General features: G+C 46.4%; 1 protein-coding gene across 1 annotated transcript in view; it reads right to left on the reverse strand.

Annotated features, from left to right (window-relative positions):
- The window catches only part of LOC135808883 (sushi, von Willebrand factor type A, EGF and pentraxin domain-containing protein 1-like), a 164,147-nt gene that overhangs the window by 128,109 nt on the left and 10,155 nt on the right, over positions 1-25,883 (reverse strand). The window contains exons 3-8 of the mRNA XM_065322124.1: positions 25,348-25,521; positions 24,748-24,921; positions 14,468-14,644; positions 12,230-12,415; positions 11,562-11,747; positions 3,751-3,927 (exon numbers count right to left, since the gene is read on the reverse strand). Coding sequence (XP_065178196.1) covers positions 3,751-3,927; positions 11,562-11,747; positions 12,230-12,415; positions 14,468-14,644; positions 24,748-24,921; positions 25,348-25,521 — 1,074 coding nt within the window. The remainder of the gene's footprint in view (positions 1-3,750; positions 3,928-11,561; positions 11,748-12,229; positions 12,416-14,467; positions 14,645-24,747; positions 24,922-25,347; positions 25,522-25,883) is intronic.

Consider the following 25,883-nt stretch of genomic DNA (forward strand, 5'->3'; position numbering starts at 1 on the left):
TTGTCACTGGACGATGACGAGACCAGTATTTGACAAAGCGGTCTAACTACAATTCGAAGCAGCAAAGCAGCACACCACCCAACTTGGGTGGGTCGTAAATATCAAAGATAAGTAAAGAAAGGGAAGCTTTGCGAAAACGAATTGTACAAGCCGAAAGCCAAACTCCTACAGAACTCCTCATGCATGACATTGTGATGGACTAGTTGACTACAAAACAAGTTGTTTCACACGACGTACGTTTCGCCTTCCCCTCTTTGGTCTTTCCATAACCTTGAACCTTCCAAGTTGGAAGGCTGTCGGTTAGCGCTACGGAGATGTGTTAAAGTTAGGTGTCAGGACGTCGAATGTCTCAGTACTCTGTCAGTTTTGTGCCTAGTTATTGCACTTTCTGACTGTATATAGTATCATGTTACAGTGATGGAGAGTTACTCTAAACTCGTATCCATATGTCCTTTTCTCTTTTACATTTATTTATGGCTCAACATCCGAGTTTCAAATTGCACACCTGATGAGCCGTCACGAACCATACGGCGAAACGTACGTCGTGTGAAACAACTTGTTTTGTAGTCAACTAGTCCATCACAATGTCATGCATGAGGAGTACTGTAGGAGTTTGGCTTTCGGCTTGTACAATTCGTTTTCGCAAAGCTTCCCTTTCTTTACTTATCTTTGATATTTACGACCCACCCAAGTTGGGTGGTGTGCTGCTTTGCTGCTTCGAATTGTAGTTAGACCGCTTTGTCAAATATCGTACTGGTCTCGTCATCGTCCAGTGACAATCGACATTCTTTGTTCCGTTGGGACTGTAGCTTTTGCTCGTTTTCCTTGCGCTTGCCTTCCCCTCTTTGGTCTTTCCATAACCTTGAACCTTCCAAGTTGGAAGGCTGTCGGTTAGCGCTACGGAGATGTGTTAAAGTTAGGTGTCAGGACGTCGAATGTCTCAGTACTCTGTCAGTTTTGTGCCTAGTTATTGCACTTTCTGACTGTATATAGTATCATGTTACAGTGATGGAGAGTTACTCTAAACTCGTATCCATATGTCCTTTTCTCTTTTACATTTATTTATGGCTCAACATCCGAGTTTCAAACCAATACAACTAAGATTTAAATGTGCAGTTATTAATGCTGGCTAGCAGGTGATATAACAGGTGCTCACACTCATCCCAGACTCTGCATATTACTTCACCGTTCACGCACGCACACATACTAACCTGCACGCGTGCATGCAGACATACATCTGCATATGCTCATTCTCATGAGCGCGGCTGCACCCTTTGTTTCAAGTATGTCCTTGATGGGGGGAAGTTTTCCCCGCCATCCCTCACATGTCTTCCGGGTCCTTCTGTGTGCATTGCATAATATTTATCACTATATCAGTAAAGCTGAACTCGGATGGCGAGCCAATATAATTATGATGAAGAAAGGAAAAAGACAAAATGTTACGAGTTATGACAAACTGTCCATCAACGTAACCAGATCTTATACCGTCAGCGAGTGCGACAACTTTCGGCATTCTTTGTTGCCGTGGCGCGTAGCTCATGCTCTTCTTCATTGCGCTTTCCCTCCCCTCTTGGACCATTCCGAACCTGAGCCTTCCAAGTTGGAAGGTTGTTGGCTTGCGCCTTGGAGAAGTGTTGGAGCTAGGTGTCAGGTCGCCGAATGTCTCAGTACTCCTTGTCAGTTTCGTGCCAGTTTGTCGCACTCGCTGACGGTATAAGATCTGGTTAAGTTGGTGGACAGTTTGTCATAACTCGTAACATTTTGTCTTTTTCCTTTCACCATCATAATTATATCAGTAGCACAAAGTTTCCCAGCAGGTCCTGGGACTGCAGTTTTGCGCTCCCTGGTACACTGAGTCTGAAGTTTAGATCTAGGGGATTCTAGACTTTTACCACAGCATGTGTTTATGTGATACTGTATGATGTCAAACGTACATGGACATGATCCATACAGTTCCCCATTTAAGCCCTGCGCTTATATTGGAGCGGCTGCGTTAGTATACGTCAGGCGAAATATCACGTCATAGTACATTTGAGACCAGCGGGAAGAAGATGACGACGTCCACTAATTTAGTATCTGTGCACACAAATATGCTGTGTGTGTGACTTTGTGTGTCAGCTATGATGTCAAACTCTGTGGTTCCATGCCTAGCATGTAGGTCAGAACCATCCTGCAAAGTTTGAATGATGTAGGTCGCGCCGCCAACCATACATTTTGAAATTATCTTCGTAGTATACCTTCCACCATAGAAATTTCAAATTTTTTGCTGAGAGGGTAGCAACCTCGATATGGCTTGTTCCAGGCATGCTGTGAAGCGAAACCCTGTTGAAGTAGTGGCGGGGATCTGCCCTGCAACTGCTACAACAAAAATGATTCGATCTGAGAAAGCGTGAGACCGCGAATCTCGGTTGAATGTTGAGTATTTCAATCCTTTTCACGACGAAGATGGAGTTCTCATGATTTGGAGATGGACGTCGAGACAAAGGACATGGTTTCCGACTTCTGGCGTCTGGTGAAGCCAGGGATCATTAATTTTTGTCCAGTCAGGTCGGCAGCCTAGCCATCGGTAAGCTTGTGTTTGGATCCCGTTCTGCTCGATGTGGTACATCACAAACAATTTGATATCGCACAAAATGATCTCTGCATCGTGCCTACGGTATTTTATATTCAGAAAATCACAAGGTGTCTCTGTGTGGCCGTCCTATGCCACGAGAAACCCGAATCAGGCTCCTATGTCCTCTGCCTTCTTGATTGAATGTCCACTTTTTTGAACAACGAACACAACAATCGATGACGGCTTTGCAGTGAAAAATACAGCTATACTGGAGCTGAAAAAGGAAGAAAAAACGTGCTCAGAATGAGACTCGAGTACACGCGTACTGTCCCAGCAGGTTCTGTGGTCCTGTGGATGTCGCTCATAGCTATATAGATGCGTAATTTCGCGTGACGCCTTCGCGGCCCTCTTGGAGTGCGCTAAAATAGAGACTGGGCTTCTACAAGAGACTGAGCTTGTAATAGGGCTTGAAAGTGATGACATCAAAAACGGCCAGGGAGTAGTAAGTTGACATTAGATTTCTATTTCGGATCCACTAAGGTGTGACTTTGCTATTGCCTCAGTATGTGGGTGCATATCAACCCACTCATGTCGTATGCAGGGGTGACTTTTACTTCGCCACCAGTTGTAACCCCGCCCCCAGTAGCCAAATCAATCAGTTTCACTGGCTACATCACCTTGCTGTGAGTAAGACGGCTTGAAATGTGCTTGGATCCATACAAAAACTGGATCCAAGTGGATCAAGTTTTTGAATTTTTGAAATTATTGCTATGCTGTGACGTAGCACTTTCAAGCCCTATAGAGATGATACGGTATGTATGTACAGTGTACAGTGTACAGTGTATGAATGTGTGTATACCAGGGTTCTAGCCAGGTCAATATAGTAGGGGGGGGGGGGCATGGAAAAAAGTTACCCCGTGACCCATTTTTTCCATTGTCCAAAATTGTCTTGCCATGCAAAATGCAACATACAGGGTGAACACCGACTTCACCCCTCACAAATGTGCCTTTATGAACCCTCTAGTAGTGACTATCGACTGTATTTTCGTTGAATGGAGTGAAAAAACACAAAGTCGGAAAATGAGTAGGGGGGCGGCACTTTTTCACAGGGGGCGCGCAAACGAAGTAGGGGGCGCTGCGCCCCCCTACCCTGCTTTGGCTAAAACCCTGGTGTATACCATACTGATAACACTTACGTTGGCATGTAGGCTTGGCTTGAGACCATTGTCCAGTTCCTATACATGTAACTGTGAGTGTACCTTGTGGCATCTCATAACCTGTTTTACAAGTGTATCTTACAGTCTTTCCAAACTCAAATCCGTTGTGTGTATATCCACCATTAGTAGGTTGACCAGGATCTTCACAAATTATCCCTGTTAGAACAACAAAACAATTCCATACTGTTGTTATGAGAAGCTTTATCAGACATGGTCATCAGCGCATGGGTGACACTGACTCACGCTACTGCCTGGAGTTTGTGTTCTCTCGCACACCTCACATTGGAAACAGCAACAACCACAGAGCAGGGTCGGCTGCGGACAGCCACATTGCCTTGTTTCAAGGGAAAAACAGGGTTGCCAGAATTAAGGCAAACGATACAACAACTGCAGAATGACCACCCAAATAAAAAAATAAGCAACTTGAACTAATAAAATCAGCAGTGCAGAAAGATACAGCAAAGAAACCACCACATTCAGAGCAAAATAAATACATAGGGCGGTCGGGTGGGCCCTTGACAAGCAAGACAAAAAGAAGGACAATCTTTTTGCGCAAGCGCTGTTCCATGGCGCTCGCTCAACAATGATTACTTCACTACAGTGACGTCTACCTGCACTGCGTGCAATGACAAAATTAAATTACACATAAAACCAGCATCGCAAGTATTCGAAGTTCGGGAGAACAGTGCTTCTCGTTCGAATACTCAGCGTCTACACAAGCGTAGACTTCTCTCTCACACCTCACATTTGCTACAGCAAAACCACAGTGCAGGATCGGCTGCGGACAGCCACATTGCAAGACAACAAAGCATAGCCGAGCATGTATAGGACATTACAAGACGAATCAGCATGGATGCCAGGCAACTAGGAAAGATATACATATATACATTATGATCATAATTATGTCCACTGTTCACATGACCACCTGCCCAATGGCACTTGAGACTCTTAGGAGGTTAGGCTTGGACTCCGAGAAATATGACTTCAAACCGGACTCACTCCTCCATCCTCCGTGGCGATGAATTAGACGGTCTGGGATACCTGCAGCAGCCGCCACGGAGACACCCCCGGAACGGAGGCTATGTACACATACTTGTCAGGATCCTCTCCAACTGCCGCCATGGCCGCCAGTACTAAATCCCTTGCTCTGGAGTATGACGTTTGGGACCGAATAACCTTCCGCCCATGGTGGGTTCGGACTCTGCCAAACAATGTCGAGTTTGGTGAGTGACATACTTGCCAACCCTACCGGAATTTCCGGGAAAATCAAGGAAAAATCGCTTCCGTCCCGGTATACCGGAAAAGTTATAACATCAACCGGATTTTCGAAAATGTCCGTCAACACCTTTTTTTGTTGATTTTCAGTGTTTTGGACGCTCGCTCGCAGTGCTGTACCCAAAACGAAGGTGTAGCGGGCGAGAACGTTTGAGTAAGCGCATGGAAAAGCACTTTTTGTCGTACATGTTGTACTATTTACGAATGTTTTGTGGTCATGGTGACGCCACAATGATGTCATAAACAATATTTTGCACAATTATGATGTAAAAATTGCAGATCAAGGAAAAATGGGCAAAAGCAAGGAAACACGTCATGCTGTGTCAAGGAAACTGTTTTGCCAGGGGTTGGCAAGTATGGAGTGATCACCGCTGGCGAGAAACTGTTCAACTAGTTGTACTGGTTAGAGGTGTTGTTCCCAACGGCTGATGAACACCCAGTTACCTTCCCGGAACTGGTCGTTCTTTCTGCATTCCCGGAAAACTGCCATACAGTCTCGATGAATGGACAGGGCATCTACTCGGACATGAGAAAGATCATCCCCGCGGAGGAACCCAGCAAACCCTAATGTAATGAGTGCAGTGCTGCCAAAAAATCCGATTTTTCGGAAAGTGTCCAATTTTTGAAGGCTCTTCCGAAAACCGGTCCGAAAAGGATACGTCCGAAAAGCAGCCAAAATTGTCAGGGATCAGTACTTTCCTCTGCAGAAGTCCTGTATTTTCACTTTCGAGCACAACTAAAGGCACAAATCACAGTACATATGCTTCTAAAAAGGCTAGCGTTGGCCTGGGGAAGTGCAAAGTAGTAACACTACTAGTACCGTAAAGTACCGCCAGAGTGCCCCGTCTCGCGGTACTTTTGATTTTACAGCCTGAGAAAGGAAAACCGTATGGCAGAGTGCAACGAAGTTTGTACGATGTGAGAGTCTTAGTGTACTAAGGTCACGCTTGGCAGGGTTTTGTGTGGAGCTTGTGTCCGCTCGAAGGTACGGATTGACTACAAAACGTGCAATATGTGTACAAGGTTCATGTCGTATGACCTACAGACAGCAGACCACCTCCACAATACGACCACGAAAGGATGAGATGGTGGGGCGCTCTGGCGGTACTTTACGGTACATGCACGAGAATGCTGGCAATAGGGAGGTTTAGTCCCACGTATCCGTGGGTACTTTACGTGTGTGTTCCACGTGACAATCAGTGACCCACGTACAGACGTTTTCTGATTCACGACATACCGTGTATGGAGGCTCACCCACGTTCCGCCAGAACGTGGGTGAAAATCAGAATAGAGCGCATTGAGCGAGCTGTGAGGGTGCTCAGCTGAAGATGTTTCCGAAGCACGAAATCAAAATATTCGATGAGCTTCTTAGGCCCGGTTAGCTTCCTCTTTGACCAGGTTTGGGCCTTTCGCTTCATGCTTTTGTTTGTTCCGTGTGACTAACACAACATTGCAACGTAGGTGCCCTTCATCCACTTTACTTGTATCACCCACGTACGCGTTTCTGTTACGTGGGAACTAAACCTCCCTAGTGAATACAGTACACTCATGTATTACAAAATTCATGACAACGGGGCGCCATATCGGGTACCATGGCAACAAAGCGAATTTTCTTCGTATTTTGGGCAATATTTTGAATTTCTGGAAAAATCGCAGAGAAGAATTTGCGCCATGTGGCCAGCCTTCGTGGTAAAGGGTGTCAGATTTTGGGCGAATATTATTTTTGGCAGGACTGTGAGTGTCAAGGTTTTGGAGATCCTGCAATTTTCCAGTAGACAGTGAGACCTTCAGCTTCTTGAGCAGTTTCGGTGTCAGCGGGGCTGTCCTCCTGCGCTGAGTGGCGAAAAATCTCTTTGCTGCTTGATGTAGCCTTTGCAGAATGGGTACTCGGCATGGATCAGGATGACTATAGGTGTTATGTTTCCAACTGATTCCATGAACCGCTGCAGAGACTGGCACTGGTGTACTGGAAGTGGCAATCTTCTTGACTAGGCACAATGCTACATGCAGCGGATCTGCCGGGAGAACTGAATACCTTGACATTTTGCCCACCTCTGCCACTGCGTGAAACTTGTCTTGTACTTCTTGACAGTTGACTGGGCTCTGGAGCCTTCTAACACGGTTGGTAGCTGTTGAGTCAACAGCGACATCTCCGATGACAGGTGCATTGGCCACTGGAGGTGTTGACGGCAATCTGCGGGTGATGTGTCATAGCGAGACATACAATTTCAGTGCGAGAATCCAAATACAGCCCAATCTTTGAGTAGGAGTACATCGTATCGACATCTCACTGCTGCTGTTGTTGCCACTATCATCGTCTTCTCAGAATCATCATCCTCGCCGTCAGGACTACCATCATCAACGTCATCATCATTCCAAGGTACACAGGTGCTCCATGGCTCAATGAGCTGGCCGCTAGCAGCAGGGACTCCAGAACACCGGGGGTTTTAGGTATCCGGGCCTGTGCACATATACATTAGTGTAAAGGAAATGCTTCTCCCCCTGGCCCTCGCCACACAACAACGCAAACTCTTGATTGTATCTTCAATACTCTTATAATTATTATACCAAGAAATGACGAGGGCGCAGGAGGAGAGAGACAAACTTTAGTAACTAAAGTAACACCAAGTTACTTGGTGAGGACAAAAAGGCTTACGGGAAGACTCCCGGGAAAAGACTCGAAGAATCAACAAAGAACAAGCAGTAATAAACCGAGGACAAATCGTGACGACCAATCAGGGACTAATACGTACAGAACACATGACCAAGACCAAGACAACCAGACCACGGACGAATCACACACGACTCTCATTCCCAGACCAAACTAGCACTGCGCATGTACAGCATTCACTTGACAGTTGCTCTCACACAGACGGAAGCACATCCCCAGTCATACTCTGACAACGCGTACTCTTGCATGCACCACATACCATAAACATCACACATCACACCATACTCGCGCGTACACCTAGACAAACACTGGACTCCACAAGACCAGAACCAAATACAACGACATGCGTAAATCAATACACGACGAAATCCGTTACATTAGCACCAACACAAAATGAGCATAATGTGGCCTCAGCATTTGCACTGTGCAACTGTGCACTAACGTATGGCTAGCACTTTACACTTCGGTGTTCCCTTTCCAAACAAAATCCACGGGCATACGCCCTACAGAAATGTATCATCTCTTAAAGGGATGTTAACGCATTCTTTGACAAATTAGCACCAAGAAGTGCCCCGGAATAACAATGGCCACTATGCAGCAGAAAACCACATTGGTACGATCAGAGTGGCATGACTCTCATAGAACTCCACCATTGTGATAACTTTGCCAATCAGGTACAAAAATTGGGTAAGCCAAACATTCTCGCCCTCCCGTGGAAACATGAATGCATCTACCGCAACACAGCCTGGGTTCCACCATCGTGAACAATACCGATTAGTTTTCCTTGTGCTCACACTAGCAAAACAGTTTAGGGTGTGTGGGCCCCACTCTTCATCCAACCACTCAAAAACAACAGGCATGGACAATTTTCGAAAAATAGTCCGCAAGTTTGTTATCTTCATGCCGCACCCATTCTGCCACTAGCTGAATACCATACTGCTGGCAAATCCTATAGGTTAACAACACTATTTCCTGCAAACGGGAATTCCTACTTCCATTCATCAGAGTATAAACTGCTGCTTGGTTATCAGTGCGATGAATGCAAGTACGGTCTTCAACAGCCAGAGCCAGGGACTCGAGGACCAATTCGGCGCCCTTCAGTTCCCGCCATGTGGAGCTCATGTTTCATTTGCAAACTTGGGGGGGGGGGAGGCGCAATTCCCTCGAGCAGCTTCAAAACCTTTTGACAGGGTAAAACCGCCCCATCCACTATCACTAGCGTCGGACTAGGTCGATACTGCTTTTACTGGCTCGGATTTCCATATCGGCTTGCCATGCAGCTTGGCAAATGTGTTTGCCCAAAATCGGATTTCTTTAGCAACATCGCTTGGTAAAAACGTCAATGCATTCCATGTGCTTCTGCTTTCGATAAACCGGTACATTCCTCTTGTGCGGAGCCTGCCTTGGCCCTGGTGCTACAGACATAGAGAGCAAAGTCCCAGCCAGGCTCTCTACAGCTCGTGCTGAAACTGGTCTTTCGCGCTGCAATTCTGCTACCCTCTTTTGAAATTGCTGTACCCACCTGTTTGAAGCTATTATCTCACCGTGCTCAAAATCAAGCTCGAAGCCAAGCACCTCAACTTTACAGGAGGGTATCCAACAGCATTTGGTTGGGTGTGGAGTGAAACCTGCTTGAACTAAGTCAGCTTTCATTGCGGCTACAACTTTCAATGCACTTGGTGTGACTCATAACCCCAGTGCCATCGTCCATGTACAATTGACAACGGATACCCTGCCGTCTCCAATACGCAAGCAAGGGCGATTTCAATGTGGTGATAACCACTTTTCAAGTCAAAGGTCACCACATAGTCTCCCTTCCTGTACACATCAAGCACTCTCCGGATGTCTTCTAGCTTAAACTGAAAAGATGCAAGGTGCTTGTTCTAAGGTCAACAATCAATCTTAGGTTTTCATCCCATTGTCCACTACACCAAAAGGGGGCTACATACTACTAGTTCATTTGCTTCCCTTGCACAACCCAGACGAAGCATTTTACCACTTCTGTTTCTACAAATCCTGCATGTTGGATTGCACTTTCAGGGCTTGCAAAAATCTTGGTGGAGGGACGTGATGAAAATGGAATCACATACCCATTTCTGATAACTGCTAAAACCATTCTTGATTCACCAATGCATTTCCAAAATGATACGTGTTGTGTTAGACCACCCACTATTACGTCATTCAGCCCGTCCCCTCCCTTATCTTCCTCACACACAAGCTGGGCAACCATGTACTCTGAACAAATTGTTTCTTCCAAACACCAAACATCATCATCAACATCATCGTCATCATCGTCACCATCATCAACAACATCATCAACACAGACAAACTTAGCTTTTGCTGAGCTTCAGGCAGTATGTGTGCCATCTCTCAGCAGTGATGGCACACAGCCGTGGACTGCCGGGTTGTGGGCGTGGATGGATTGGCTGGCAATCGTTGTGCTGGGGCAGGCCGGGCTGTTGCGGCACTCCAGCTGCCGGCTGGTGAGGGAGTGCTGGCCCGAAAGGGCTTCTGCTGGGGCTTCGAGCCATTCTTCCCCTATTTTGTGGCTTCGATTGCCAGGCGGGGAAGTTTGCATTAGTCTGTACTGGCCAAGAGGCCAGCCATGCCCCCCCCCCTTCTGCGGACGCTGTGGCGGTGTTATGGCCATGGCGGTCCGCCACTGCCAGCCAGTCCAGCTTCTTCTGTAAGACCTCGCTCGCGCCCTTCAGTTCCTTAATAGCCTTCTCCTTTTGGGATTTCTTGACTCTTTTTTTAGCTGGTTGGAGGTGGCCAGATGACTGTGTAAGACATTCAAATTGGTGCTGATAACTCAGCCGCTTCATACCTGGCATCGTGATTGTACTAGGCACTGATTTGCTCCAATTTTTACTCTTCCGCTTCTTGTCACACCTCCTCTCCGGAGATGACTCCGACAACTCCGACGAGGACGAGCTGGACGACGACGGCGACGACGAGGAAGAGGAGGCCGACTGGCCCCGTTTCCTCTCCTTCTGCCGAAGGAATCGGCTTTCCAGGAGACGCATCCTCAACTCTTCCTCGTTTTGCAAGGAGGTTTCAGCTGTCTCCCGCGCAGCTTCAGCACGACGACCTCTCGGCATGATGGCAAAAATCGGAATAAGTAAAAGGAAAAGTTTGACACGTGCAACAAAACAGACTGCACCCTTGACAAGCAAGACAAAAAGAAGGGTAATCTTCTTGCGTAAGCGCTGTTCTACATCGCTCGAGGCTCGCTCACCAATGATTTATTACGTCCATACAGTGACGTCAACCTGGACTACGTGCCACAACAAAATAATAGTACACATAAAAACAAGCATTGCCAATTTTCGAAGTTCGAGAGAACATTGCTTCTCGTCTCTTTCGGATACTCAGCTAACGAGAAGCGAACACAGGTGATTGTCGCGCTGGAAATGAAGCGTCACTGAAAGTGCGTATTCCTAGTGATTTTTTGGCTCTCAGGCAAAAGTGAAATTTTCTTTATACCTGAGACCTTTGCCGTTGGAAAATCCTACTTTTCAAAGGTATTAGAAGGCAGGTGTGATGATACTTGTTCTAACACCGTGAACATTCACTCTCGATCCACATTCATTCTCGCTCCATATATACTCGGGCAGACACAGAGACATAGACAGCAATGGCAACAGCACCCAAATTGAAGGGTAGTTGGCCGCAGCCAGATGTGAACATTCACGCTATCACTGCTGAGAATCCTCGATGCCTACCCACATTTGATTGGGTTGAAAGGATGCTAGGCCAGGATCATCCACATACCAATGGTACGTGTAAGTAAAATAGCTCTTCCTCACATTTCCCCAAGAAGAATAAATAGGTTATCACTTACGTTGGCATGTAGGTTTGGCTTGAGACCATTGTCCAGTTCCTATACATGTCACTGTGAGTGTACCACTTGGTATGTTCTCCATCTTATAACCTGTGTTACAAGTGTATCTTATTGTCTTTCCATACTCAACTCCGTTTCGTACATATTGACCATTAGTAGGTCGACCAGGATCTACACAAAATATACCTGTTAGAACAACAACACAGTCCTTTTCAAACTATTATCATTCTTATGTTAACTGTTGTAAACTTACTCTTTGCATGGCTTAGTGACATTTTACTATGTAGGATCAAGTGTGTTTCCAGTGATATCATGAAAGCCTATTACCGAGTGTAAATACAGTACTGCTTCATGAAATCCGATCAAGCCAGTCAATGCAACGCCGGGCAATGTGCAGCCCTCCACCTGTTAACATTTGGATGTGAATTAGTGCAGGGTGTAAATTGAACTCACGCGTCAGGATTTCATTGAGCAGATCTGCACACGAGTGTTATTATGCTAACACATGCAAGCAGCCAGACAGCTTGCAAAACGATTTTTTCACTCGTAACACCCCCCCCCCCTCCCCCTCAGGTTGCTTTTCCACTCAGAGTCTTCTGGCAGCTCCATGTGGTAGTATTATGAGGTTGACTTTGAGACATCTAGCGGTTCCAAGTGGAGTCACTTACGTTGACACTCGGGTTTAGGCTGAGACCATGCCTTGGTTTCCATACACGTTGCTGTCAGAGTACCAGTTGGATGACCCACCATGAAATATCCTGTACTACATTCATAAGTTACTGTATCCTGGTATCTCACACCTGTACGTCTGGATTTACCATTGGCAAGTGAATCGAGTTGTGGACAGCTAATACCTGTTAAACATTCAACACAATTTTTAATACACACAAGGTTACCCAGACGAAACCCCAAAGCACTAAAAATTTGCGTGTTCAAGATTTTGAACTCCATATTCTTCAGCAACCACAATCACAAAAAGAGAGGTTTGAAACATCACTATAATAATGGGAAATCACGAAGTGGAAGCACGAATGACACTGAGTGAGTGTCAAAAACGCTCCCACATGCACACCAGGGCATGAAATAACAGTCGGACATCGGACATTTTCCCACTGTTTTTGGTCGTTGTCCGGGCGAAATATCCGGTTGACGGACAAAGTGTCCGATCGAACCGATACGAAAAAATACTCCATGGGCATTTGTATGCACGCAGGCGCTGTCAATTTTTTGTTACTCCGCCAAATCTTGATCAAATTCAACAATCGATAGATCTAAGTGGTAGAGAAAGCTCTCCGCTATCGCCTCGAACAGGTCCGAAGTCTCTCTGACGAAGTTTGAGTGAGCGGCGATCGATCAAACACTTTGAATTCTCTAGGCTGCGTGCTGCGAGTCGAGTCAGCAGATTTTCCTTGTGATTCAGGACAGGCAGCAGTGCTGGCAGGAACGAGAGCAGCACGGTCACGCGTATTCATTGAAAGGTAAAGGTACCACTCGCAAAAAAATTGAGTAGTTCCGAGCTGAATTCAGTGAAATGCCTGATTGAAGGAGACCAATTTCGTCTCAGATCAGGACCTGGACTCCCGTTTGGAGCGCGTTGTGGTGGACAATGAGTTGTCCTCTTGGCGAGTTAGGGCTCATTGTACTTCTCTTATCAAGAGCTTTCTAATGAGCCCAAGATCATCAAAATCGGTCAAGTAGAACCAAAGTAATGTTGGAATTAGAGTGCGCATTTTCAGGCAAGAAGCTCCGTGCTGTGCGAGTGGCCACTTGTGACAAGTGGACTGCTGAGTGAGACAAGGACCTTTCGACATCCATTTGGTTGGAGTATGAGAGATACAAAGACGATCGCGCCGGGGTGAAGTGCTTAGATGGAAGCTTTGTGTGCGGTTCGCCGAGAAGATTTGTTGGTCCAAAAACATCTTGGAGTCCTTCCTCGTTGAGGGAGAAAATTGAAAATGTCGGCTTTCAAAGACAAGTATGGCAAAATGGTATGTCCGGGTATGTCCGACCAATTGAAGTGTCAAGAAATTTTGTCAGAGCAACCCTGATTTCTTATTGCATGGCCTGCACACCATAAACGTTTCTTTTCTCCAACACCCAAAACGGTATCTTGGCTACGAATATCTTCACATTTCACCAAATTGTCTCGTCTGGCTCATCATCAGGGTCAAACTTCTACACTATACGAGATAGAAATCCGTAACGGAATCTGGTGTAGCGAGTCAAAGAAAGGAAGCAAGGTTACAAGCAAATGTACAAAATAAAACAGTGATGGAGCGCGTTCTTGCACCCACGTTTTTACAGGCCCAGAGTTCAATCGACTCTGCATCACTCGAGCTGCGGTTACTTGAGCTGGCTGCTTGTGTGTCTAGCTGGTGGCGTAGAGTATCTCTTGCTTTCTCAGCCTGGCGCATGGCAGCGATGGGAAAGGGACAGTTCAATGCTGTCACCTAGGTGCTTGGAAGAACCGTGGGCAGGGTGGCAAGTGAAATCCGACACTTGGCATAAGGGACTGGACTATGCAGTCTGCAGTCCCTGCAGCCCTGCATACGTAGTACACTGCGTTGCATTTACATACAACTTCATCTCTCTGATGACAAAACTTGTACTCATCACAGTCAAGGTTCACAGTCAAGGTTCAAAAGGTGCTGGCAAAATTGAAAAATGAATGAGGATTGGACACCAATACTCCTTATGTACCATGTTTGTGACCTGTGTGTATCTACGCTGTGACCTTTCGATCTGTTTGAGATGCATACGGCTCTATTGTACAACTTAGGTGCAGTGCATTACATCATTGGTGTCGATTTTCGGCGCGGTCCCCTATGGCAATTGTCGGATTTCACTTGCCACAACTGTACATGCACAGTGTATGTATGTGTGTATACAATACCGATAACACTTACGTAGACATGTAGGCTTGGCTTGAGACCATTGTCCAGTTCCTATACATGTCACTGTGAGTGTACCTTGTGGCATCTCATAACCTCTGTTACAAGTGTATCTTACAGTCTTTCCAAACTCAAATCCGTTGTGTGTATATCGACCATTAGTAGGTCGACCAGGATCTACACAAATTATCCCTGTTAGACCAACAACACAATTCCATACAGTTTTTATGAGAAGCTTTATCAGACATGATCATCAGCGCATGGGTGATACTGACTCACGCTACTGTCTGGAGTTTGTGTTCTCTCGCACACCTCACATTTGAAACAGCAAAAACCACAGTGCAGGGTCGGCTGCGGACAGCCACATTGCCTTGTTTCAAGGGAAAAACAGGGTTGCCAGAATGGAGGCAAATGATACAGCAACTGCAGAATAACCACCCAGATAAAAAATAAGCAAATAGAACTTATAAAATCAGCAGTGCAGAAAAATACAGCAAAGAAACCACCGCATTCAGAACAAAGTAAATACATGGGGCGGGTGGGTGGGCTCTTGACAAGCATGACAAAAAGAAGGACAATCTTCTTGCGCAAGCACTGTTCCACAGCGCTCGCTCAACAATGATGTGACGTAAGTTAGTTAACTAGTACCTGAAAGGCCTAGCTAGATTTCGAGTGGATTTCGAAAGCGACGGGTGGGTGATTCAGATTGATACAGCACCGCATCAAAATAAATTTTCTTGTCACACTGCGCAGGCAAGAGCAGCGCGACGCACAAGAAAATAGTCGGCTACTCGGAATCAGTTCCATTTTGCAAAACAGCCGAGATCGCTCACCTGCGGGATCGCTCGCAAATCTGAGATCGCAGTTCCCTCACCTCCAGCTCAACGCGTATCCAACGTATCGTGGAGATTTGCAAGTACTGTACGCGTCATCGTCGTTCAAAATAAATCTTGCAAAGAGCGGCGACTGATATGAACCACACAGGCAGTCGTGCTGCCCACGCAAACTTCCTATAGAGAAGGCGACCGTCGCGATCGACTTCCCTTTAGCCCCATCCCTCACACAAACAAGTCAACAAAGAGGCATCTTTGGATTGAGGAGTGCTGGTTTCAAAACAACTGGTTTGAAGTTCAAAGTAGAGCTGCTGTTAGCTCAGAGCAGAGCAGGTGTTAGCTCAAAGTAGAGCTGCGGTTAGCTCAAAGTAGAGCTGCTGTTAGCTCAAAGTAGAGCTGCGGTTAGCTAAAAGTAGAGCTGCTGGTAGCTCAAAGTAGAGCTGCGATTATCTCAAAGTAGAGCTGCTGTTAGCTCAAAGTAGAGCTGCTGTTAGCTCAAGGTAGAGCTGCTGTTAGCTCAAAGTAGAGCTGCTGTTAGCTCAAAGTAGAGCTGCGGTTAGCTCAATATAGAGCTGCTGTTAGCTCAAAGTAGAGCTGCTGTTAGCTCAACGTAGAGCTGCAATGCTAAATGGATGTAATATCGCGCAAGGAATGCTCAGTGTATCATGATTCATGCTTCACTGTATTGTGCCGTGCTCGTAGGTTTCGTGAACTTAAGGTATTAGAAGCTGTTTTCATCCGTAAACACAATCCTAATCTATGCATTCAGAAAGAAAATGTCACAAAACTGAGACTCTTCACCTAGCATTCACACACGTATTCATTCGCATACACCTACACCTCACAGTTCCTCACTCTATCACATTCACCTGCTTTCACGCCTTCATTTCACTCACCTTTTGTAGTAGCTCACACCGTCGGAACACTCTCACATCTTTTCTTTTAATTTCTCTCATCTTCTCTCCCACTTTAGTTAGTTTTGTTTTTCACACCTCACCTTGTATACTTCCCACTGTCCGATAACCTATAAGTAGTTTGTTTCTCCGTATAGCCTCTATTGTGAGACGAATTTTTCCCTGATGATAGTCTCAAGAAAATCGATTAGGAACAACCATTTTAGATACATGTATTCTCATTCATCATTTTGTAATGTCCGCTTCACTTATACTATTAATCGCAATAATAAAGGTACTGGTTCATTCCATACATGTACATGTACGTCATAATGCATGATTTTTGTTCATTTTTACACTCTTCAGAGCGTAAAAACTTGCGTACAAGTATGTTCTACGCATATTATATACACAGCAAGGCATCACTGGTGCCCCCATTGCATTTTGTCATGTCCCAGCGACTAATCAAGCGAAACTTGCCCTACCTGGATAGTGGCCTCCACATATTCCCTGCTAGAAATCGTTATAAAATGGAAAAATGCCGAGTGGTCAGCCCATTTTATACCGTTATAGGGGTAATATCGTTATAGCAATGTTGTTCTAATGCAGTAATGGCAGGGCTGCCACTTGCTTCGATTTTTCGGAAATCGTCCGATTTTTGATCGCCTGTCCGACAAACCGACCGATTTTGTTCCCAAAGTGGGACAACCGATTGTTTTATTTTGAGCACTTTTTAGTCCAGTTGGCTGGTCATTTGTACACGTAGATCTACGTACATGTAGCTGTAAAATGCTCGCGTGCCTGCATGCACTTGGAGTATGTACGGGATGAGCTGTAGCAACGGCGGTTGCTACAGGCGCCAGGCAGCTTTGCACCTAGTAGACCATTGCCTTACCATTAAATGGTAAGGCATTGACATTGTATACAAAAGTCAATGGAGTGATTTGGTTTGACAGAAAAATATCGTTATAAGGATAATATCGTTATAGAGGTTATCGTTATAAGGGTAGGTCGACTGTATCTTCAAGTTGACCTTTTGAGTCCGCTGCAGTGGTTTTATCGGTAGTGATCCATCCTGCCCTGCTATTCCTGAGACCCAGGTTATTCATAGTTTTGCCGGTTCGCCATTGCAGTTTTTCGGATGCCCCTTCTCGTTTGTTGAACCTGGGTGTCTGTGTGTATCGTTCCTCACCAGCCTCGTACTTCGGAGACGCTAGTTGCCATACCAACTACGTTCTGCCGGACTGCCTTGGATTGGCTCACGTGCCGCGCTCTGCACGCAACCTTGCCGTTGCTTCCTGGCCCTGGCGGCCCAGGCGCTCACACCTAGTAGTAGTACCTGGTATCTGTATCTTCGCCGGTGACGGGCTGTGGGTGGCGTGTGTTCAGTCCTCGAGTACTGTAGCGCGTGTAGGTCATGTGGGCGCATGTTTGTGCCCCTGAGCGCCGCCCGACCGTCCCTTAGGATGTCAGAGGCCCCAGTACCATGCCAGATGAGGCAGAAGGACCCAGCCGTATATTTGATTTAGCAATTGTAACCCAGGACGGGCTTGTAAAAATTGCCAAATCCTGCAGAGTGTATGAAAAGGGACTAGGAAGTGTCGAGCTTGTAGCTGCTCTCCGTAAAGCCGGGTTCGACAGGAACTGTGGTGGAGGATCAGTCCCTGTGCAAGCCTGCTCGGAGGCGCAGGCTTCACCAGACGACATCGCAGCTCTCAAGATCGCAGTTGCCGGCCTCCAGAACGCCGTGAGGGACCTCACAGCAAGTCTCCAGCTGGTAAGACACAATTATGAATCATGTGCCCCACCATTGCCCAGTTCCCACGTGGGTAAGGTACAGGGCTAGCTTGTCGTGAGTGGTATTCCGATGATGTATTCTCTGTTTTGTCGCGTGGTAGGTTCTTGTTACATCTTGCCGTGTTGGAAGCTTTGTACATACGTAAGTTAGACCCTGAGCTTTGTGTTCAGAAGGAGAATGTGTTGTCTTTGCAGTTGTTTGGCACTGTTCGTCGTGAAGGTGCGAAATAGATCCCTTGATCTCTTGATATTTCTCTCTTTTTCTTGTCACTACGTTTTGTCACTTATTGGATTTGCATGCTGTTTTCTTGATTCTTCACATCTATTTTTTCGTGTCACTTCTACACATAATTGGAGTGATATATTTCTGAACTTCTTTTCCTTATAGTTGTAGTCTTTTAGCTTATTTCCATCATTCCCTGTAGTAATTTGACAAGAAGGGAACGAAAACGTTCAATACTTTGACACATGTCCTAATTGGCTGGTGGTGACTCTTGCGTATGCATGCGTAGATAATACATTTTTTGTATTATTATTATTATATAATACTTCCTCCGCGTCATCGAAATTGTCGCAGTTTGACTTTTGACATAAAACGGGGTATTTACTCACCAGCTCTCGTACCAGAGGCAAGGAATTGGACATAGGCGATAGTCATCAATATAGGGTGACGGCAAAGTTCTATTTTCTGTTATTGGAAGCTGAAATCTTTGAACTAGACGCGATTTCTTCGCTGATGTCGCTGCGATGGTAATTTCGACTCGTTGAGATCAGTCAGGCGTTGCAGCCCCCACATTTCTCGTGCTTATGGCCTTTCACTCAAGCCTCATCACTATTTTACCTTAGCTGGGGTGAGACTGACTTCGTGGAACAAGTAGCGGCGCTTGGAGAAACATCGAGGGGTCAGCAAACTAAATGCATGCAACAGCGATAAAATGTGTCGCTCTGGCTGAGACACTCAGTACATGATTGTACGTGTACCTGCAAGAGCCGTGTAGACTCTACACGTAGTGCTAGTGATGCACGCGCAGATGCCGTACCAGTGATGCAGAAAAAGAGGGCGTGCTGGACGTGACAGTACACTTACCTGCATGAGCTGCTATTCTCTCCACCCTTGACCAACATGCACCCATCACTACCCGCCGCCGTGCAGACCGGCGTCCATGTCCCTGGCTGACTCGCGACCTGGTTGAGTGTGTCCGGAACCGAAACAGACTGCACCGCCGTCTAATGCAAGATAGAGCAAACGAGGCACTCCAGCAGGAGCACCGAGCTGCACGTGCCAAGGCCAGAAAGCTAGATAGACAGTTGAAGAATGCTTACTTTATGGATCAATGCTATACGTCTGATCAGAGGAAACTTTGGTCCGTGATGAACACTGTCACCGGACGAAAGAAGACCCACCGAGTACCCCAGGTATCAGCTGACCAGCTGGGCGACTTCTTTGCAGATGTTGTTCATGACCCCAGTCGACCTACGCACCTACAGATGCCAGTTGGCCCTACGAAATCTGATGCCCTTACAGCCTTCCAACCTGTGTCGTTGTATGATGTCGCTAAGCGTTTGCAATGTGTGGATCCACATAAAGCTACAGGAAGTGATGGAATCCCAGGTATTGTGTTGAAACGTTGCTCGGACACCCTCTCCCCATACCTGATGAAGATCGTCAACTTATCTCTTGCGTCTGGTATAGTGCCATCAACTTTCAAACATTCTCTTATCAGCCCATTGTATAAAAATGGCGACCCACTGTCAGCTCGTAACTATCGGCCCGTCTCGCTACTGCCTATTGTTTCTCGCATACTGGAACACTTTGTCAAGAAACAGCTGACAACTTTCCTAGATGATCACTCCTTGTTACCTTCAAGTCAATTTGCATACCGAAGAAATCACTCAACAGAAGATGCTCTTATCCTTGCCTCCAACCGCTGGAAATTGGCCAAATCGGAACGAAAACACACCGGGGTAGTAATGGTAGATCTATCGAAGGCATTTGATAGAGTCCAGCATGCCAGGCTTGTGCAAGTGCTGTTTGACCTTGGCATTTGTGACACACCACTGGAATGGTTCCTCAGTTATCTCTCGGAGCGGCAGCAGTGTGTACGGGTGGAACACTCAGTTTCGCAATATGTTGGATGCTCCCGAGGAGTGCCTCAAGGCAGCGTTCTGGGCCCTCTTCTTTTTGTACTGTACACCAGTGATATGTCGTCAGTTCTACCAGGTAGTGTATGCCACCAGGAATTCGCTGATGATGTGGCTCTGGACTACTCCGACTATCAGCCTGATTTAGTGTGCTCTGTTCTCTCTAACGCTGTAACACGACTCGCTGAGTACTTGGACAACATTGGTCTGCTATTAAATGCCAGTAAAACCCAAGTTATGTTTGTGAGACCCCGTGGGTGTCTGGATGGACCATCTGAAGTGAAGTGTGGTACCACAGTGCTTGATGTTACTCCAGTCACGAAGTATCTCGGTGTCATGCTTGATGACCAACTGTCCTGGAAGCCCCAAGTGGACTTTATTGCCAGCAAGACTGCTACTACAATCGGGCAGCTCTGGCGCCATGGACGGTGCCTTTCACTCAATGCCCGCCGGGCCTGGTACATGAGTATGATCCAGTCTGTTCTCTGCTATGCCTCAAACTGTTTCTTTCCTGCTCTATCCAAACTGCTGCTACATCGACTGCTACGCATTGCTAAGTCTGGCATACGAGCCATCTTCCAACTCCCCAGAAGGACCCCCACTGCTCCCCTATTTGCCAGACTATCAATGCCTCAGCTCCACCAGCTGTACGTGCAACGTCTGCTTCTCTTCGTCTTCCGCTGCCTTCATGGCAGAGCCAGCTCACTGTTCCAATCCTACTACTCCCTCATTGCCACGGATGTGGACAGAAGTTGTGTCACGCGTGGTCAGGTCAGCCAGCTGCTCAGAGTGCCGTTCCTACCTGGTCCCTCAGGCCGTAGCTCTATCGCCTTTGTTGGCAGTACCACATGGAACTCTCTCCCTGCTGATATTCGCGCTTGCGACGTACGCCACACGTTTCAAGCATTGCTGTCTGGCTATGACCTCATCTCCCTCGTCAACTAGCTCTCCGATGTTGTGCCTACTATGTCTTCTTCACAGATTCTGCCTGAACAGATGCTCATCAATTATGTTCTTGTCCTCTATCCTAGTCCAAATCTTGCCTTGCCCATGCATGATTCTCATGAAATGCCCGTACTAAATAGTCTATAGAACAAGAATATTGTATATCATACTTCTCTCATCAACTATGATAATACCCATTTCATACCCCCCCCCTTCATAAAATTAATACCTACTGTTTTCTTTCCTTTCATTTCATCTTCTTTTCCGTTCCTTTCTTCTTCATACACATTTTAAACATTTTCATCATATTGTGAGAGCCGTGGGCCAACAGCCCCGGTGAGAAGGCAGTCTTGCCTGTTCATATGGTGAAGTAAAATAAAGAAACAACAACAACAAGCTGTGACCACACAGCTAAAATAAATGAACATGCCACGGCTAAAAAAAGTTCATTTCAAGATCGAGGTGATTCCGCCGATGGTAATCAACCGACCTCGCAACGATCGTGTATTCTTACTTCGTTGGTGGTGAAGTAGAAATCATCCAGAGCTAGCAGACGACAAGCATAGCAGGCTTTGTCCTGTTGAGAAAGTCAAAGCGTTTGTGATGAGGCGCGACCAACTTACAACCTTCCTTGAATTATTTTGGAACGATATTTTTGCGTCCATTGACATCAACGAGGACGAGGCCTTCATCTCTGCGTGAAATTTCTCAGTCCAACTGTCCTGGAACGTTACTCTAGCCTTCAGACTATCATACTGTGTAATAAGTTTTGAATGGTATAGCTTATGGAGTTGCCAGTAACAAGTGACAAGTCACTAGTCAAACTGCGACAATTTCGATGACGCGGAGGAAGTATATTTGAGGATTTCCCAAAGACGTAGTCTAAATTGAAGGGAGTTCCATTATAATGGGCGGCTGTAGGGTTGAGATCTTGGTAACATTTACTGTACGCGTCGGTTGCATGTTTTCGAGCTCTGCGGTTTTTCGCACACTTTGGATCTTTCCGGCCAACCAGTTATCTGTATCTAGCTTCTAAGAACATAGCAATCATTAATTTTGTAGTGTGAGAGTGAACGTAGCTGTGAGTAGACCATGGCTACCCAGAGCAGAACACCCAGTACGATTTCTCAACGGATGGCCCCAAAAAAACCCAACGTCACCGTTGGAGGGAGTTCAGAAGAAGAGAAGCGAGTCTGCTGACTCCTATAACCTTGGTAAGATGAACGACCTGCTTCTGGAAATCCGTAGCGAGTAGACAAACTCCAGGGAGAGCATGGAGGCCATCGTCCAGCAAATTGGTTCGAAAATGGAAGGTATCATGGCGGAAAACTTGAAGATGAAAAAGACAATCGACAGCTTGGAGAACCGTCTGTCCTCGTTTGAAGTACGGTACGGAACTCTGACCCCAGACTCCGTACAGCCCGTACAGTCTACACCAGCCTGGACTGTCATGGAACCGCCCGCAGACAAAGTCGTTGACTTCGCTGCAGTGGTGCAGGAGGAAGTCGAATTCGATTCGAAGCAGCAAAGCAGCACACCACCCAACTTGGGTGGGTCATAAATATCAAAGATAAAAGAAAGGGAAGCTTTGCGAAAACGAATGCTTCAAATTGTAGTTAGACCGCTTTGTCAAATATCCTACTGGTCTCGTCATAGTCCAGTAAGAATCGACATTCTTTTGTTCCGTTGGGACTGTAGCTTGTGCTCATTTTCGTTGCGCTTGCCTTCCCCTCTTTGGTCATTCCATAACCTTGAACCTTCCAAGTTGGAAGGCTGTCGGTTAGCGCTACGGAGATGTGTTGAAGCTAGGTGTCAGGACGTCAAATGTCTCAGTACTCTGTCAGTTTTGTGCCTAGTTGTTGCACTTTCTGACTGTATATAGTATCTGGTTACAGTGATGGAGAGTTACTCTCAACTCGTATCTATATTTCCTTCTCCTTTCTACACTTATTATTGGCTCAACATCCGAGTTTCAGATAATAATAATAATAATAATAATGAAGTTGGTTGCTCCAACGAGGAGCACACGCTTCTTGCCGAACTTGACACTTGACTGACTCACGACTGCCATCCGCAGCACACCAGGAGCACGTCGCACCTTCCGCTCGGCAAACCTGAAAGAAAGCACCACTCCCTGCTCAATACACAGTGCCTGGAGAGCAGTATATAAGTGGTGCTTTTCAGGCACAATCTTCCTCAGCCTACTCAAGCTCAACTGATGAGGGGTCAATTCCCCGAAACACTGTGTATTGAGCAGGGAGTGGTGCTTTCTTTCAGGTTTGCCGAGCGGAAGGTGCGACGTGCTCCTGGTGGGCTCCGGATGGCAGTCGTGAGTCAGTCAAGTGTCAAGTTCGGCAAGAAGCGTGTGCTCCTCGTTGGAGCAACCAACTTCATGACTATTACCGCCGAAGTCGCAACTTCTAAGTTAATAATAATAATAATAATCATCATCTTGTGCCTGTCACGGAAAATCTTGACATGAAGCTCCTGTGGGAGTTCAATATCCCAACGGATACGCAAGTGCGCCACAACCGTCCAGACCTGGTGTTGCGGTCCAGCACACAGGTGCTGCTGATGGATGTCAGTGTTCCATTGGACCAGAATGTGCCCACAAAAATCGCCGAAAAAATAACTAAGTACGCTCCCCTTTGCCAAGAGCTGCGGCGCATCTGGCATGTGGATGATGTCCGCATTGTGCCCCTGGTTGTTGGGGCGCTTGGTGGATTGACTGGTGTGTCCCTGTCACACTTTGTGTTGGCATTGGCAGGCACTCTGCGCATTGAAAGGGCTCAGCAATGTGCTATCCTGGGCACGCTGAACATCGTCAAGTCGGTTCTTGGCATTCGGCATTAGGCTCCTCGTGTTACGGGTAGAGCTAGTCCGTATAAACCTCCAATACTGCATTTGCTTTGACATCCATGAATGTGCAGCATGACGGTCCTCACAACCTGATTTTTCTCTTGCCATTTGAGTATGTCCGGCATTCATCACTTCCTCTATTTCTACAGGTCTATTCCTGGTAGTCCATTTTTGTGATTACTCTTTTTGTTGGTAGTCCATTTTTGTGATTACTCTTTTTGTATTCGAATATGTCCTGTCCTCCTCCATCTTTTTGTATTCGAATATGTCCTGGCCTCCTCCATCGTTCTGCTTATTTCTGTTCGTCTCTCAGTTTCTGCCTCGGCTTTCAATATTTTTGCTTTGGTTTTTACAATCCTTTTTGCTTCGGTCTTCATTGCGTTGGCCATTTATCTATTTTTTTCTCTCATTACCCTTGGTCTCTTTTGGCCCGGTGATGGGGTTCTTACCTCATGTCATGACAACGTGAGTGAAATAAAGCCAACTCCATAATAATAAACACAGCTCGCATCTTCCCTGAACCTGTTAGACAGGAGCAGAGTCTACGCATCTGTCAACAGTGTCAAGCCAAGTTAGTCTATCTCCTGCAGCTTGGAGAGCGCTCTCCACGGAGAGATCCGCTGCCTTCAGGTCGATATCTCTCTTCCATAATCTAGTCGTTGCGTTCGTCTTGGTCTCCGTCTTTCCGTTTCTTCTTCTATAATAAATGTCTTCCCAACTACTCGTTCCCGTTGTCCGTTGTGTCTTGGGGAGTATGACTTCTCTTTGTACCCAACACAAGGAACATACTATTTTGTGTTCCGACAATGCCAATCATGAAGCTTACGTTCGCACCGAGGTACATGGCTGGTCCAGGTACGATCGGCCTGGCAGATAGCAGACAGTGATCCTACAAGGTTGTAACCCTCGTTGCAAGCCCAGTCAACACGGTTCTGGTAGACCAGTCCCTCCAGCTCACGACTACCGAACATTGGCTTGCCTGGGTCAGCACACGTGATTGCTGTTAAACATGGCCGACAGAACAAGAACAGAAAAGCATAGAACAGGGTACAGGAGCTGTGTTCAAGCCAATGAGATGAAAGAAAACTAAATTGCATGATGTATGGGATGTACAATATTGGTTTTCAAAACACCAATCAATCTAGCAACCTGCACTTCACTCATGTCTGGACGTATGGTTGCAGACTGGCACGGAACTACTCCATTGACCGCTGGCCAAACTACAATGGGAACGTGCTAAATTGTGTTTGCACAACACAAACAGCTCTATTAAGTTGTGCTCAAGAATACCCGCTATTGATGAAGCGTAGATTGGAGAAGCAGCAATGCAGCTACTTAGCTTGGTCTCAGTTACGTACAAGCCAACAACTCAGCGGGCATCAAAGCCAATTCTTCCAGCGGCAATACTGTAACACAGAATACTTACGGACACACTGTGGTACTGGGCTGCTCCATTGTCCATTCAGCAGACACCTGACACTGGCATTCCCGACCAGTTCATAACCACTGTCACATGAGTAGCCAACACGGCTGTCATAAACAGTAGAGGTGAGAGCATGTTGGCCATTGGCAACCTGTTCTGGGTCTCCACAGTCAATCTCTGCTCAGTGGAATAGCATATAAGGCAATTCGACAGGCAGGAGGAAGCTCAATGAGAGAGCTTGAAAGCTCAGGGCCCTACGCTATGCTTTTTTGCCTAGCTCGTCATGCATGTTATTAGAACTGTTGAGTACGAAAACGATGACAACATATTCTCCAGACATTACAATGGAACAGGTTAGGATTTAACAACATTCATTAGGGAGATGGAGAGACAGAGGCCAAGATGAACAAAATGACTACATTGTCGAAGAGAGAGACAAGAGCGAGAGATCAAGTGAGAACGGCAAGATAAAGGGCCTGGGCAGCTATGGCAAATATGGGCGCGCAAGTAGCTACCCAGGCCAACGGAACAAAAGGTGA

This window comes from Sycon ciliatum, chromosome 2 (assembly GCF_964019385.1).
Source record: "Sycon ciliatum chromosome 2, ocSycCili1.1, whole genome shotgun sequence".
NCBI classification, from domain to species: domain Eukaryota; kingdom Metazoa; phylum Porifera; class Calcarea; order Leucosolenida; family Sycettidae; genus Sycon; species Sycon ciliatum.